Source organism: Coregonus clupeaformis, chromosome 25 (assembly GCF_020615455.1).
Source record: "Coregonus clupeaformis isolate EN_2021a chromosome 25, ASM2061545v1, whole genome shotgun sequence".
In the NCBI taxonomy this organism is placed as follows: Eukaryota; Metazoa; Chordata; class Actinopteri; order Salmoniformes; family Salmonidae; genus Coregonus; species Coregonus clupeaformis.
This window is the reverse complement of record NC_059216.1, coordinates 2,532,289-2,548,422: the sequence shown is the minus strand read 5'-3', so window position 1 is coordinate 2,548,422 and position 16,134 is coordinate 2,532,289. Positions and strand designations below refer to the sequence as shown.

The 16,134-nt window shown below is 46.5% G+C and overlaps 1 protein-coding gene across 1 annotated transcript in view; it reads left to right on the top strand.

Moving 5' to 3' along the window:
- Positions 1-16,134, top strand: part of LOC121539731 (usherin-like) — a 158,367-nt gene that overhangs the window by 131,493 nt on the left and 10,740 nt on the right. The window contains exons 20-24 of the mRNA XM_045207408.1: positions 3,088-3,316; positions 3,576-3,844; positions 5,985-6,260; positions 7,051-7,220; positions 8,046-8,190. Coding sequence (XP_045063343.1) covers positions 3,088-3,316; positions 3,576-3,844; positions 5,985-6,260; positions 7,051-7,220; positions 8,046-8,190 — 1,089 coding nt within the window. The remainder of the gene's footprint in view (positions 1-3,087; positions 3,317-3,575; positions 3,845-5,984; positions 6,261-7,050; positions 7,221-8,045; positions 8,191-16,134) is intronic.

The following is a 16,134-nucleotide window of genomic DNA, read 5'->3' as shown; positions in this document are numbered from 1 at the left end:
ACAACAATATCTGCCGTATTTGGCACACAGGAAAACACATCATCAACATCAAACCAGCTTCCCCTTACACAATAATGTTTATGTATGTGTGCTGTTGGTGAGACCACTTGTTTCACCTCGCTGGGTATCAGGTCAACAAGGCGGTCATGTCTAGCAATGTACGAAACCTTGTATGAATAGCAGCGATTCACAATATGGGCTATGGACTCCATTACATTTGACTCATGTAGAATGGGTCATGGTTTGCAGGGTACCAGAGTGCTAGATTATATTTTGTTGGTAGAACTTGCAGCCTCGCCTTAACAGTAAAGATGAGAATGTCCTCGCCAATGGCAGCATTCTGGTACATGAAATGGGAGACAGAGTGGACAGCACAGTCCAGAGCAGTAAGCTTCCCCTGCAGCCTCAGGCCAGTCCAGTGTTGCAGTAGCTGCATCTGTCTGATACCACGGAGTGTTGTCCTGGGTGTAGGATGAGATGTTCCATCATGGGTGACAGAAGCCTCCACAACAACACCGCAATCTGCCACAACTGCATCAGAGGCAGTCACTGGCTCAGTTTGCATATCAGTCCGTGTCCATCTGAGCTCCACTCCAGTCCGGTTGCACAGGTCGTTGAGGTCCGGCCAGTCTGACCACACTCCAAAGCGCGCAGCACGAGTGTCCAATTTTCCATTGGCCTTCCTCTTGAAGCCCGGGAAGTTATCCTCAGTGTCCCTGGCCAGTGAAACCTTCCGCCTCCGTAGGTCCAGAAGGAGGGATGCTCTGGCTAACTCCTTAACTGTCCCATCGTCACTGTTGAACATGTTCAACAGGTGAGTCAGTCTGGTAGCAGTGTAAATCCCCTCAATATTCGGGACAACTAAACCCCCCTCTCTTTGGCTCAGGAAGACAACATCACGTGTGGTGTGTGTGTTTAAGCATAGCCACTTTCTCACAACTTGAACAGTTTTGTTATTCATTTACCTCAGAACCTTCTGTGGGAGATGGACATTTGCAAGCATGTTGAATCTTTGCTAGGGCCACCTCTCACACATCTTCTAGCTTCATGACCACAGGCAGAGGGGAAATGTAAATCATATCAAGTCTGGTTGAATACTCAAGGACGAGCTCCTCAACTTGTTCCCCCCACTCGCCAACAACGTTAAACTTATGTCCAAGATAACTACAGTGAGGGAAAAAAGTATTTGATCCCCTGCTGATTTTGTACGTTTGCCCACTGACAAAGACATGATCAGTCTATAATTTTAATGGTAGGTTTATTTGAACAGTGAGAGACAGAATAACAACAAAAAAATCCAGAAAAACGCATGTCAAAAATGTTATAAATTGATTTGCATTTTAATGAGGGAAATAAGTATTTGACCCCTCTGCAAAACATGACTTAGTACTTGGTGGCAAAACCCTTGTTGGCAATCACAGAGGTCAGACGTTTCTTGTAGTTGGCCACCAGGTTTGCACACATCTCAGGAGGGATTTTGTCCCACTCCTCTTTGCAGATCTTCTCCAAGTCATGAAGGTTTCGAGGCTGACGTTTCGCAACTCAAACCTTCAGCTCCCTCCACAGATTTTCTATGGGATTAAGGTCTGGAGACTGGCTAGGCCACTCCAGGACCTTAATGTGCTTCTTCTTGAGCCACTCCTTTGTTGCCTTGGCCGTGTGTTTTGGGTCATTGTCATGCTGGAATACCCATCCACGACCCATTTTCAATGCCCTGGCTGAGGGAAGGAGGTTCTCACCCAAGATTTGACAGTACATGGCCCCGACCATCATCCCTTTGATGCGGTGAAGTTGTCCTGTTCCCTTAGCAGAAAAACACCCCCAAAGCATAACGTTTCCACCTCCATGTTTGACGGTGGGGATGGTGTTCTTGGGGTCATAGGCAGCATTCCTCCTCCTCCAAACATGGCGAGTTGAGTTGATGCCAAAGAGCTCGATTTTGGTCTCATCTGACCACAACACTTTCACCCAGTTCTCCTCTGAATCATTCAGATGTTCATTGGCAAACTTCAGACGGGCCTGTATATGTGCTTTCTTGAGCAGGGGGACCTTGCAGGCACTGCAGGATTTCAGTCCTTCACGGCGTAGTGTGTTACCAATTGTTTTCTTGGTGACTATGGTCCCAGCTGCCTTGAGATCATTGACAATCAAATTGGTATTGAAGATCCTCCTGTGTAGTTCTGGGCTGATTCCTCACCGTTCTCATTGCAACTCCACGAGGTGAGATCTTGCATGGATCCCCAGGCAGAGGGAGATTGACAGTTCTTTTGTGTTTCTTCCATTTGCGAATAATCGCACCAACTGTTGTCACCTTCTCACCAAGCTGCTTGGCGATGGTCTTGTAGCCCATTCCAGCCTTGTGTAGGTCTACAATCTTGTCCCTGATATCCTTGGAGAGCTCTTTGGTCTTGGCCATGGTGGAGAGTTTGGAATCAGATTTATTGATTGCTTCTGTGGACAGGTGTCTTTTATACAGGTAACAAACTGAGATTAGGAGCACTCCCTTTAAGAGTGTGCTCCTAATCTCAGCTCGTTACATGTATAAAAGACACCTGGGAGCCAGAAATCTTTCTGATTGAGAGGGGGTCAAATACTTATTTCCCTCATTAAAATGCTAATCAATTTATAAAATTTTTGACATGTGTTTTTCTGGATTTTTGTTGTTGTTATTCTGTCTCTCACTGTTCAATTAAACGTACTATTAAAATTATAGACTGATCATGTCTTTGTCAGTGGGCAAACATACAAAATCAGCAGGGGATCAAATACTTTTTTCCTTCACTGTATATGTTTCGTCACGAGAGTAGACTCTGATTGGTTTATTCATTAGTGTAAATGCTGGGGGCTTATCAGTTTTAGACTCGTACCAGAGGTTACCTCCGCTGCGTCTTTCATAGAACACTGCATATTTAGTGTCTTTCACTTCCAGCCCAGACCATTTCAAAAAGTCATCTGTGCGAGAAAGCATTTCTTTGATAACATGATCCTCTCTGGAGGTAATCTGAAAGTCATCAGCATACCCTTGTACTGTTTTCCGTGACACACACACACACACACACACACAGTTACATCTCTTCTCTCTCCTAGGCCCTGTAACTTATGTGGACAGTGGTTTGTCTCCGTTCATGGATTATTCTTACCGGCTAGTAACGGCTAACGTTAACGGTCAGACGGTGAGTGTTCCGGTCAGTTACCAGACCCTGGCCGCCATACCGGACCCTGACCATATCCTTCTGACCCTGGTGGGCCGACCAGGACCGACCATAGCCAACCTCAACTGGACCCGACCACAGAACACATCAGGTCCACAAGAGAGGTATGGACCAGTGGAGGCTGTTGAGGGGAGGACGGCTAATAATAATGGCCGGAACAGAGCGAATGGAATGGCATCAAACACCTGGAAACCATGTGTTTGATGTATTTGATACCATTCCACCAATTCCACTCCAGTCATTACCACGAGCCCGTTCTCCCCAATTAAGGTGCCTAGGAGTAACATTGGCTGGTCAGTTATCATGGTCAAGTCATATTGACTAATAAACTAAACTGAACCCTCTCTCTGTGTGTTCCTGTAGGTTTGTGCTAACCTCAGTGGAGGCTGGTACTGGTAGGGAGCGTGTCCACTATACAGGTCTAGAGACCCAGGCTGCAGCCGCTGGCCTCTCCCCCTACACCCACTACAACCTCACCCTGCAGGCCTGCTCTACTGGGGGGTGCACCTCCACCCCTCCCCTGCCCCTCCTCACTTCACCCAGTCCTCCACAGGGACAGCCCCCACCCAGGGTCAACGCCACCGGACCGCACCAAATACACGCAGCCTGGGACCCCCCTGTTCGTCCCAATGGTACGACCCGAATCGTCTCTTGATCTGTGTTCACAGACAACAGGGATAAAATGGAAGAAAATGTAGAAAAGAGAACACATGTTCTACTCACCTTAACACTGTGTCCCTACAGTGTGCCACTAGATCCAGAGCATTGTATAGTCACTTTCTGTACCATATTAAGCCTGTTTAACCTCCACCACACTCTAATGCTTTCTCAGTCATGGTTTAATTTACTGCATTACATTATATCGCTCCCCGAGGCACATTAAAACACATGTACTTCTGCCAGACATTACAGTTCATGTCATTTCTCATATTCGGTTTTGAGTCGTTATTCAACCATGCCTATAACTATAACCGCCATGTTCGACTGGCTGTATTGAAACAAGACATGGGGGAACAGACTCTTTGAAGTGGTAGTGTGATAGTGAACATTGAAGAAGAGAGAGAATAGAGGGAGAATAGAAGTGTTTGTTTCTATTGTGTTGTGATGCCTGCCTGTCCTCGGCTCAACCTTCTGTATTCATTCACTGCCTTGGTAACACTAATGAGCAATGTGGATATGATGATGAGCTTTGATTCTCATGTGGATGAAGAGTCTCTCTGCTATAGAGTATTAGAATGGGATATGAGAATGCACTGTGCCGGCATTCATTCACACTGTTTTAGTATTGGCTGAAGACCTGTGGTTGATTAGTAGCTTGTATGGTACTGTAGTGATGCATACAGTATTGAATCTCCTTGTGTCCTACTAGTGCTGAGCGATTAACCAAAATAGTGGTTCTTTTTCAGTTGTTAACCCATAAGAGCCTATGCCCTGTCTAAGGGGGGGGTACTACTAAGCTATATGGAATTGTTTTAAGGTCATACCAAGGATAATTTTGCTATTTGATTTGGAATTTTCATACAAGTCTTGTGACGCATGTGGGCGTCCTAGAGCAAAACAACCGACATGTACATGTTCGTGAGAGTCTCACCTTTACAGTAGTTTGTAGGCCAAACCGTTCGGACGCTACAGACAATTTTGTGAGAAGACTGATTTTCGGGATGTCTCATGGTCTGACAAACACAGCTCTAGCTCTGTCATCTTTAACCGCAGATGCAAAAGTGTTACGTAGGCGGATGCGGTGGATTGAGATACAGATATGTGTTATGCTAATTTGATTTCCGCGGGGGAGAGTTGACATTGACCTTAGGGTGTTAATCAACATTTACCTACATTGGTTCAATTATTTGAATTCCATTTTGTTAATTTCTGTGTTTATGCACATTGCGCAGTTTATCTAGAGCTAAATCAGATCAAGCCCGAACTGTGCGATGTAGTAGGGAGTTGTAGTTTCCAACAGGCCAATATTCTACATAGGTTAGCACAGAAAACGTGGTAATTAACTACAATGACCATAATCCATTACAAGCCTACTTGTCCGGTCTGTGTTTCTTTTATGCCTGCTACGTTGGGTTAGTGTGGGGAGAGAGAGAGAGAGAAGAGACAGAAGAATGCGCCATCAAGAGGAATAGAAAGCAGTTGCTTCGAGAGGGATCTCTACCTGAAAATACAATCTAAGTGATTGATAGTTGGTATTCAGCAGGCATAAAAGTATGCCTTATTTACTTTGAAGAACTACTAAAATAGTGATTTTGGCAGCAGCTCTATAGAGATGAGATGATGACTTGGAATGAAATAATAGTCATCAAATAAAACAAATGTAATATACGCAACAACTGAAATATTTTATTAAAGTAAGGTAATGAGAATCAATTATGGTTAATAAGTGATAATCAGTGATGGGCAGTCACTACCACTATGGGACTTTTATAAATTGTTTTATTCTGTGTTGTTACGGTATTCATCACACATAATGTATAGTGCATTTAATATCAAAAATTATAATCGAAACCGAAATAGAAAACAGTGATTATTTACATTAAAGAATATATATATCCACTGTGTCCTACATAGTGGTTCTCTAACTTGTTTTAAACTTTGATCAATATAATGTACTTTATAATTTCCTTGTGACCCACCTGGTATAAGAATATACAATATTTATGTAAGGAACAAGGCCTAATAGGAACTAGTCACAAGCTAACCCATCAATAACTGAATAATATGGCATTGAAAGTAATAGCAATGTCTCTTTTGTTTCTGCCTTCATAGGTGTTATTATAAGGTACGAGCTCTTCATACGAGGGCCAATGGAATCGCAGAACACCACAAGCCCCGCCCCAGAGCGTAGGGTGTTTGTGAGCAGTGGTTGGCTGGACCCCCGCCTCCCGTCTGGCTCAGCCAATGAGAGCGCTCTGCCCCCTCCCCAGAGCGGTGCCATGGTAACAGACCTGCATGCCTTCTCCACCTATCAGCTGCGAGTTCTGACTGTCAACATGGCCGGCAGTGTGATATCAGACTGGACTACAGCTCGGACACAGGAGGGGGGTCAGTTACACACACACACACACACACACACACAAACACAAACCGTGACGGAAAAAAGTAGAGAGAGAGTGAGGAGAGCACTAACAGAGAGAGAGAGAGTTCCTCTGGGGAGGCCTCTGGGTGGGTAGTTATAGTAGTTTTGTGACATAATAGTTGGTGGAAGAGGGGAGAGAGGGAGAAAAAGAGAGAGGAGGGGGGGGGTTCTCATTAAAGCATTATAATTCCAAAGAGATGATATGGCTCATTAGAACTAGACTGTGCCCCCAAACAAAACTCACAGCCCTCTGTCTGACTGTGTAATAGCCATGAATCACATTACACACCCTGAGTATGTGTGTGTTTGTGTGTGTTTGTGTTTGTGTGTGTGTGTGTGTGTGTGTGTGTGTGTGTGTGTGTGTGTGTGTGTGTGTGTGTGTGTGTGTGTGTGTGTGTGAGAGTGTGTGTGTGTGTGTGTGTGTGTGTGTGTGTGAGAGTGTGAGAGTGTTTGTGCACTCCTGCGTGCATGCGTGAATCGCATTACACACCTAACAGTAGGTGGCTTCAGAGATAAAGGAGAGAATGGAGAGATAGGAGAGAGGAAGGAGAGATAAGAGGAGAGGTGGGGAGATGATGTGTGAGATAATAGGTGTTTCTAAATGTGTGAGGGTGGTCTGTACTCTACTGTGCTTCATTCAGAGGGCTGTGTGAGTGTTTATGATAAAGGAAGAGCTTTAGAAGTAACTTATCTATATTTGTGTGTGTGTGTGTGTGTGTGTGCCCGTGTTTATGTGTGTGTGTGTGTGTTCCATAGCTCCAGAGTTCGTGGCTCCTCCTGAGGTGTCGGCGGTGTCGTCCTCGTCCCTAAAGGTCGCGTGGAGGTCAGCGCGGGGTCAGGAGGCTAGAGGACAGGTCACTGAATACAGGGTCAACCTGGTCACAGAGCAGAGCACCAACCCATACGCACCACCTGTTATCACACAGGTAACATACACACACACACATTACACAATAAATAGGTACACATGCTTCTCCCTCATTCCTAGATTTCCTGAAAATGTCTTGTCCCTAAATCATCTTAGAAAAATAGATAGATATTCTAAACACCACTACACCTACATTCCAGTAGAAAAACACATGCAACATCATTGCACAGATAGGAGTGTTCTCATCGGCTCAAACATAGATGTCCCTCCTCAGGTATAGCGACTCTAAAGGTTATGATGTCACACCACCTACAGGGCTAATCCCATCATGCATTGCCCCGTGTCAGCGTATCACCTCTGACTTCCTCCGGCTGGAGGTTTAACGAGCGTTGCTGCTCCTCAACAGTACCTTTATCTAGCTTTTCATTAGGGTGATAGTAGTGTGTTTAGGTACAGGGTGGTTTTCAGGAGGATTGGTATCACTGATATGATGTTTTAATATAGATATGTCTAGTCAGCTTTCCCCCTAGGTAGGACATATCGCCCTGTTCTCGCAGTCTGTGTGTGTGGTGTGTGCTAGAAGATTGTGTTAGCCTGCAGAGCTAAAGCCTAGGCATTAGCTAGGGGAGCGAACAGGTCTCAAGCAAGGTGACACATCACATGTAAATGCCATTTAGCAGACAATTCTTCCCGAAGCAACTTACAGTAGTGAGTGCATACATTTCCGTATTTGTGGGTCCAGCAGGAATCTAACCCACAACCCTGGCGTTGCAAGCACCATGCTCTACCACTTGAGCCATACAGGACCACAAGTGTGTGTAGGGGGCCTACCACTGCTATAACGTGACACTGATCCTCTGTGTGTGTGTGTTTCTTGTCCCAGGTGCTGTATGTAGCCAGTCCATCAGAGCGTGTGTATGTAGCAGAGGGACTAGAGGCCTACAGGAGATACAACTTCACTGTGACTCTGTGTACCACACTGGGCTGTGTGACCAGCCTGCCTGCCTCCGGACGAACACTACCTACAGGTAACACACACAAGCTGAGCACTAACAACTGGTAACTAGAGATAAATATCATATCATTATTTATGTATTTATTTATACCACACTACTCGGAAATACTCCAGTATACTCCATTAATACTGTTATACTTCTGGTTAAACCAGACCACATGTATTGTCCCAGTTATGGAGGACATTTACATATGAAGAGACTATAATGGAATGTGTCTGTCAGGGAACTAACTACCTCTGGATGAGAGAGGGGGATGGAAAGAAAACAGAGAAGGGAGAGGAAAAGGAAAAATAAAGAAATAGAGAGAGAGTGAAGAAGCGAAGAAGAGAGTAAGGGAGAGGGAAGCGAAAAACAAATGGAGAGAGAATGTTCTCATATTTTCTTCCCTCCTTTTCTTCTCATATTTTCTCTCTCTCTCCACCCTGAAATCGCTTAACGACTCTAACCCATCCCTCTTATGTCAGGACCACGCACGCACTCACTCACTCACTCACTCACTCACTCACTCACTCACTCACTCACTCACTCACTCACTCACTCAGTATTTCAGTAGCGACAGTGGTGTAACCAGGGGGGAAATTCATTGTACACGGCAGTAAAAACTATTTACTGTTAATTACAAGGAGAAAAATGTGCCGTAGCGCACGTTCCCTGTTGGTCATGAATCATACACACACACTCTGTCACACACACGTGTGTGCTGGTCACTCTCGTAGATTTATAACCAATATGGAAGTAGGATGAACTAACCGCCTTTAATAACTGAGACACAAATCACTGGGACAAGCTCTAATTGATCAGCTTTGTGTGATGGGCATACACACACGGTGCTGCCGTGCAGTGCTAACATATGGTCTGGGCTGACACACACAACCTGCACACATATTCATCCATATGCTCACACATGTTCACCGTTTGGTGTGTTTCTGTTCCGTTTGTTTCTTTGTTTGTTTTGTTTATGTCTCTAAGATGTGAGAATGTGTTTCTCTCACGTGCAGGAATACAGCATGTTTTAATATATTAATAGATATCAAGTTGTTGACGGTTGTACGGCATATTCCAAAGTTTTGAATTCTCTGTGGTCTTGAAAAATAGTAGCTTCGACTTCTTTCAAATGATTCCAAGGCATTTAAATCTAGAAATCTAGATTATGTGGCATTTTTTGCCACCATTATTGCATGTGTTTTAAACTGTATAGTCACAAAATCACCCCATATTTGTGTTTAGGAATTAACATGTTTATATTTATTGTTCAACAGCCTTAACCCCCTTGAGTCGCACCGGTGCGTCAATCTAAGTAACATAATACAAAAATCCAGATCAAAATCCATCCGCATCTGCAGTGAAAGGTGACAGAGCTAGAGCAGTGTTTGTCAGACCATGAGACATCCCGATAATCGGTCTTCTCACAAAAACGTCTGTAGCTTCCGAATGGAACCCTCTATGGAAAGATGAGACTCTCACTAACACGTTGGTGTTCTGTTTTGCTCTACGACCCCCACAACTGTCATGGGACTCGTCTGAAGGTCACCGGTACCGGTAAAAAACCCTGAATGGAAGTATGAAGGTAGTTGTGCCTACCCAAAAGAAGGAAGTATGAAGGTAGTTGTGCCTACCCAAAAGAAGGGGTTAAATATGTGTAAAAAACAAATATATATATATTTCCTGATCTTTCTTATATCTCTTAGATATAGGACAGACACTTCAAAACCTTGTTTCTTATGACTAATTATTTGACTGTCCTTTTTGCCATTTATGAATGTGTTATTCAATGCGTTTCTATGGGATATAGTAGTAAAGACCGAAATATATATTTGATCAAATAATTTTGTCGACATTTATTTTTTTATACCTAAAGGGGTCCTACAATTCTAAATAAAATAGCTAAATGATCCATATTATGACCAACTTAAAACAATTCCATATGTCAGCTTAGAACCCCCCCCCCCCCCAATGGCTTAAACTCTGAAGAATGAATTGTAGTTAGACAGTTCTGCACTAATTGTCTGATCAAAACATGGCCTGAATTGTGGAGAGTGGCTTCCCGTTCACACACACAAACTAACACACACAAACGAACACACACACACACACACACACACACACACACACACAGACAAACGAACCCAACCAATTGGTTTGGAGCATCCAAGACTGTCTGTGCCATTATCCATGTTGTGATTGTCTTGTGCCAGACCTTAATGTTGATGACAGCCATTTATCCATCCTTTACCCAGGCTTATAGCACTATTTAGACACCCAATCCACATCACTATTACGCAGACACACCATTAGACAGAATAACCATCTGTTCAGACGGAGGAGACGGCATCTGCTTAGACGCTTTTATTTCACTCAAATTATATTAGATTCTCTCAATACACACACCCACCCATAGGAAATGAACGCAGTCGGTCTTAGAGAGGGAGTGTATTGTGGGGGGGTAAACAGTAAGTAGGGGGCCTCAATGGTTATGGCATAGAACATTATTTTGGCATCTCCCAAAGCACTCTGGGATAGGAAGGCAGACAGAGGAGAGGAAAGAGCATGGCTCATTTTCTCCCCCCTCCCCTCTCTCTCTCTCTCTCTCGTTCTCTCTCTCTCTCTCTCTCTCTCGCTCTTCATCTCTTCTTTACTCCCTCCAACTTTCAGTGGAAACTTTCCATGTCTCCCTTATATAAAGTGTGTTTTGTACATAATTGAGAATTGATATTCAAAGTTGATTTTTTTTCTTATCCATGTTTAAAGGAATTTCACCAGATTACATTTCCTTAAGTAACTCTAAATCTTAGAAAATAAACATTTTTCTGCAATGAAATTAGGAGGAAGAAAGATGTAAGGCTGTGTGCATGCGTGTGTGTGAAGTCCACAGCACTCCACCAGAGCAGACTCTTACCACATGGTATTGATCAGGTTGGAATGTGAATCAGTTGCTGATGCTAATGTTTTATGTATCCTACATCCATAAAGACTTGCTCTACAAGCTTAGGCAGCCCCTACGACACACACACACACACACACACACACACACACACACACACACGATCCCACACACACACGGCACATTGACGTGAACCCTGCTATGCATATTTCTCTCCTCAAGAAGCCTGGGGATAATTATGCATAAATCAATAGTTGTGGTACTCCAGAGAGGAGTATTTCTGTGGTATTACAGTGCATTTAGACCGGGGTGACCCGAAGGCCCATAAAGGATGTCAGCTAGTGTAAAAACACAAAACACTCCACCGGGCCTGATAATTGTTCCCCAGAAGCGTGTGTGTGTTTCTGTGTGTATATGTGTGTGTGTCTGCCCTGGGAGATCTGTGGTGATTTAGCTGCTTCATTAACATGTTGAAGGCAATATTAACCTTAGTGTTGGACGGTTAACCTTGTTGTCGGAGCGTCATCGAGTGGAGAGGGGGCAGAGAGGAGGACAGGAGGGGAGGCGAGACCAAGTGGCTTTTATCAACCCCTATGTGGCGGCCTCGCGGTAAATACATGACAGCATATTAGCATCGTACAGTAGTCACTCACATATACACACAGGCACGCACACACACAAATACACACAAAGCCCATTATTCTTTTAAAAATTCTTCAAGCTCTGTAGGGCTGACCTCATTTAGTCGACTGGTCGATTGTTTGGTCGATAGGCTGTTGGTCGACTGAGATTTCTTTAGTCGAGCAGTCACCATTTGTATTTATTTGTCTGTGTGATGAGGTGGTGATGAAGGAGTCAGGCGCAGGAGGGTAAATCACAGAATAACAGGCTTTAATCCGCAAATTACAGGTTTACGCAGAAATGCGTGAAACACACTCCAGGGCACAAAAGAGGCACACTGGAAAATACAAGGCACACGGGAAAAATACTCCCATCGATACACAATACACGAGCTCCACCGAGCTTCACAAACTTTCACAAATAAACAATCACCCACACAGACAAGGAGGCAGAGGGAACACTTATACCATAACTAATGAGGGAATAAGGACCAGGTGTGTGTGATTGAAGACAAGACAAATGGAGTGATGATAAATGGATCGGCAGTAGCTAGTAAGCCGGTGACGCCGAACGCCGATACCAGCCCGAACAAGGAGGGGAGGCAGCCTCTGCGTAAGTCGTGACAGTACCCCACCCCCCTTGACGCGCGGCTCCAGCAGCGCGCCGCCCCGGCCTCTGGAACGGCCAGGAGGACGCGGAGCAGGGCGAGCCGGATGGTGACGGTGGAAATCCCGTAACATGGAGGGATCGAGGATATCCCTCACCGGGACCCAGTACCGTTCCTGCGGACCGTACCCCTCCCACTCCACGAGGTACTGAAGGCACCCCACCCGACGCCTCGAATCCAGGATGGAACGGACAGAGTACGCCGGGGGGCCCCCTCGATGTCCAGAGGAGGTGGAGGGACCTCCCACACCTCAGCCTCCTGGAGTGGACCAGCTACCACCGGCCTGAGGAGAGACACATGAAACGAGTGGTTAATACGGTAATCAGGGGGGAGTAATAACCTATAAGTGACCTCGTTGACTCTCATCAGGACTTTGAACGGCCCCACAAACCGCGGGCTCAGCTTCCGGCAGGGCAGGCGGAGGGGCAGATTCCGGGTCAAGAGCCAGACCCGATCCCCCGGTACAAAGACGGGGGCCTCACTGCGGTAGCGGTCAGCGTTGTCCTTCTGACGACGAACGGCGCGTTGGAGGTGAACGTGGGCAGCATCCCACGTCTCCTCCGCGCGCCGCAACCAGTCATCCACTGCAAGAGCCTCGGTCTGGCTCTGGTGCCACGGTGCCAGAACCGGTTGGTAACCTAGAATACACTGGAAAGGCGTTAGGTTAGTGAAGGAGTGGCGGAGAGAGTTCTGGGCATATTCTGCCCATGGCAAGAACACCGACCACTCCCCCGGCCGGTCCTGGCAGTAGGACCGCAGGAACCTACCCACGTCCTGATTTACCCGTTCCACCTGCCCATTACTCTCGGGGTGGAACCCAGAGGTCAGGCTGACCGAGACCCCCAGACGTTCCATGAACGCCTTCCAGACCTTGGACGTGAACTGGGGACCTCGGTCAGACACTATATCCTCTGGTACCCCGTAGTGCCGGAAGACGTGTGTAAACAGGGCCTCCGCAGTTTGCAGAGCCATGGGGAGACCGGGCAGAGGAAGGAGGCGGCAGGCTTTAGAAAAGCGGTACACAACGACCAGGATGGTGGTGTTACCTTGGGAGAGGGGAAGATCAGTTAGAAAATCAACACTTAGGTGAGACCATGGTCGTTGTGGAACTGGTAAAGGTTGTAACTTACCAGCTGGGAGGTGCCTAGGTTCCTTACTCTGGGTGCACACTGAGCAGGAGGAGACATACACCCTCACGTCCTTAGCCAAGGAAGGCCACCAGTATTTTCCGGTCAGGCAGCGCACTGTACGGCCGATACCTGGGTGACCAGAGGAGGGTGACGTGTGTGCCCAGTAGATCAGACGATCACGGATAAGAGCAGGCACGTACTGTAGCCCATCTGGACACTGAGGTGGAGAGGGATCCGTGCGTAATGCCTGCTCTATATCCGCGTCCATCGCCCATACTACCGGCGCCACAATGCAGGAGGCCAGCAGTATGGGAGTGTTGTCGCTGGGCCTCTCCTCTGTGTCATACAGCCGGGACAGCGCATCTGCCTTCACGTTCTTCGTACCCGGAATGTATGATAGAGAGAAATCAAACCGGGTGAAGAATAGGGCCCACCTGGCCTGGCGAGGATTCAGCCTCTTCGCTGCCCGGATGTACTCCAGGTAATGGTGGTTCGTCCAGACGAGGAAAGGGTGTTTTGCCCCCTCGAGCCAATGCCTCCACACAGTCAAGGCTCGGACAACAGCCAACAGCTCCCGATCGCCAACGCCGTAGTTCTGCTCCGCCGGGCTGAGCTTCTTCGAGAAGAACACACAGGGGCGGAGCTTGGGTGGCGTACCCGAGCGTTGAGACAGGACAGCTCCTATCCCAACCTCGGACGCATCCACCTCCACTACGAACGGTAGTGATGAATCGGGGTGGGCCAGTACTGGGGCTGAGGTGAACAGACCCCGCAGTTTGCTGAAGGCCAGGTCAGCCTCAGCAGACCAGCCGAGCCGGGACGGCCCATCCTTCAACAGGGAGGTAATGGGAGCTGCGACCTTGCCAAAGCCCCTTAAACCTCCGATAGCAGTTGGCAAAGCCAAGGAAGTGCTGCACCTCCTTAACCGTGGTTGGAGTCGGCCAATTATGCACGGCTGAAATGCGATCTCCCTCCATCTCCACACCTGAGGTGGAAATGCGGTATCCAAGGAAGGAGACGGACTGCAGGAAAAACCTACACTTCTCTGCCTTAGCATAAAGGTCATTTTCCAACAGTCGGGCCAGCACCTTGCTAACCAGGGACACATGCTCGGCGCGCGTAGCGGAATACACCAGGATGTCATCGATGTAGACTACTACACCGTGAATAAGCATGTCCCGAAACACCTTGTTCACAAAGGACTGGAAAACTGATGGAGCATTCATCAAACCATAGGGCATCACCAGGTATTCATAATGCCCCGTGGTTGTGCTGAACGCTGTCTTCCACTCATCTCCCTCTTGGATACGCATCAGGTTGTATGCACTCCTGAGATCTAATTTGGTGAAGAAGCGCGCCCCATGCATTGATTCAATCACTGAAGGAATGAGGGGGAGAGGATAACTAAATCTTATCGTCTCCATGTTCAGTGGTCGATAATCAATGCACGGGCGCAGACCTCCGTCCTTCTTCTTCACAAAGAAGAAACTCGAGGAGGCGGGTGAAGTGGAGGGACGTACAGTGGGGGAAAAAAGTATTTAGTCAGCCACCAATTGTGCAAGTTCTCCCACTTAAAAAGATGAGAGAGGCCTGTAATTTTCATCATATGTACACGTCAACTATGACAGACAAATTGAGAATTTTTTTCCCAGAAAATCACATTGTAGGATTTGTAATGAATTTATTTGCAAATTATGGTGGAAAATAAGTATTTGGTCACCTACAAACAAGCAAGATTTCTGGCTCTCACAGACCTGTAACTTCTTCTTTAAGAGGCTCCTCTGTCCTCCACTCGTTACCTGTATTAATGGCACCTGTTTGATCTTGTTATCAGTATAAAAGACACCTGTCCACAACCTCAAACAGTCACACTCCAAACTCCACTATGGCCAAGACCAAAGAGCTGTCAAAGGACACCAGAAACAAAATTGTAGACCTGCACCAGGCTGGGAAGACTGAATCTGCAATAGGTAAGTAGCTTGGTTTGAAGAAATCAACTGTGGGAGCAATTATTAGGAAATGGAAGACATACAAGACCACTGATAATCTCCCTCGATCTGGGGCTCCACGCAAGATCTCACCCCGTGGGGTCAAAATGATCACAAGAACGGTGAGCAAAAATCCCAGAACCACACGGGGGGACCTAGTGAATGACCTGCAGAGAGCTGGGACCAAAGTAACAAAGCCTACCATCAGTAACACACTACGCCGCCAGGGACTCAAATCCTGCAGTGCCAGACGTGTCCCCCTGCTTAAGCCAGTACATGTCCAGGCCCGTCTGAAGTTTGCTAGAGTGCATTTGGATGATCCAGAAGAGGATTGGGAGAATGTCATATAGTCAGATGAAACCAAAATAGAACTTTTTGGTAAAAACTCAACTCGTCGTGTTTGGAGGACAAAGAATGCTGAGTTGCATCCAAAGAACACCATACCTACTGTGAAGCATGGGGGTGGAAACATCATGCTTTGGGGCTGTTTTTCTGCAAAGGGACCAGGACGACTGATCCGTGTAAAGGAAAGAATGAATGGGGCCATGTATCGTGAGATTTTGAGTGAAAACCTCCTTCCATCAGCAAGGGCATTGAAGATGAAACGTGGCTGGGTCTTTCAGCATGACAATGATCCCAAACACACCGCCCGGGCAACGAAGGAGTGGC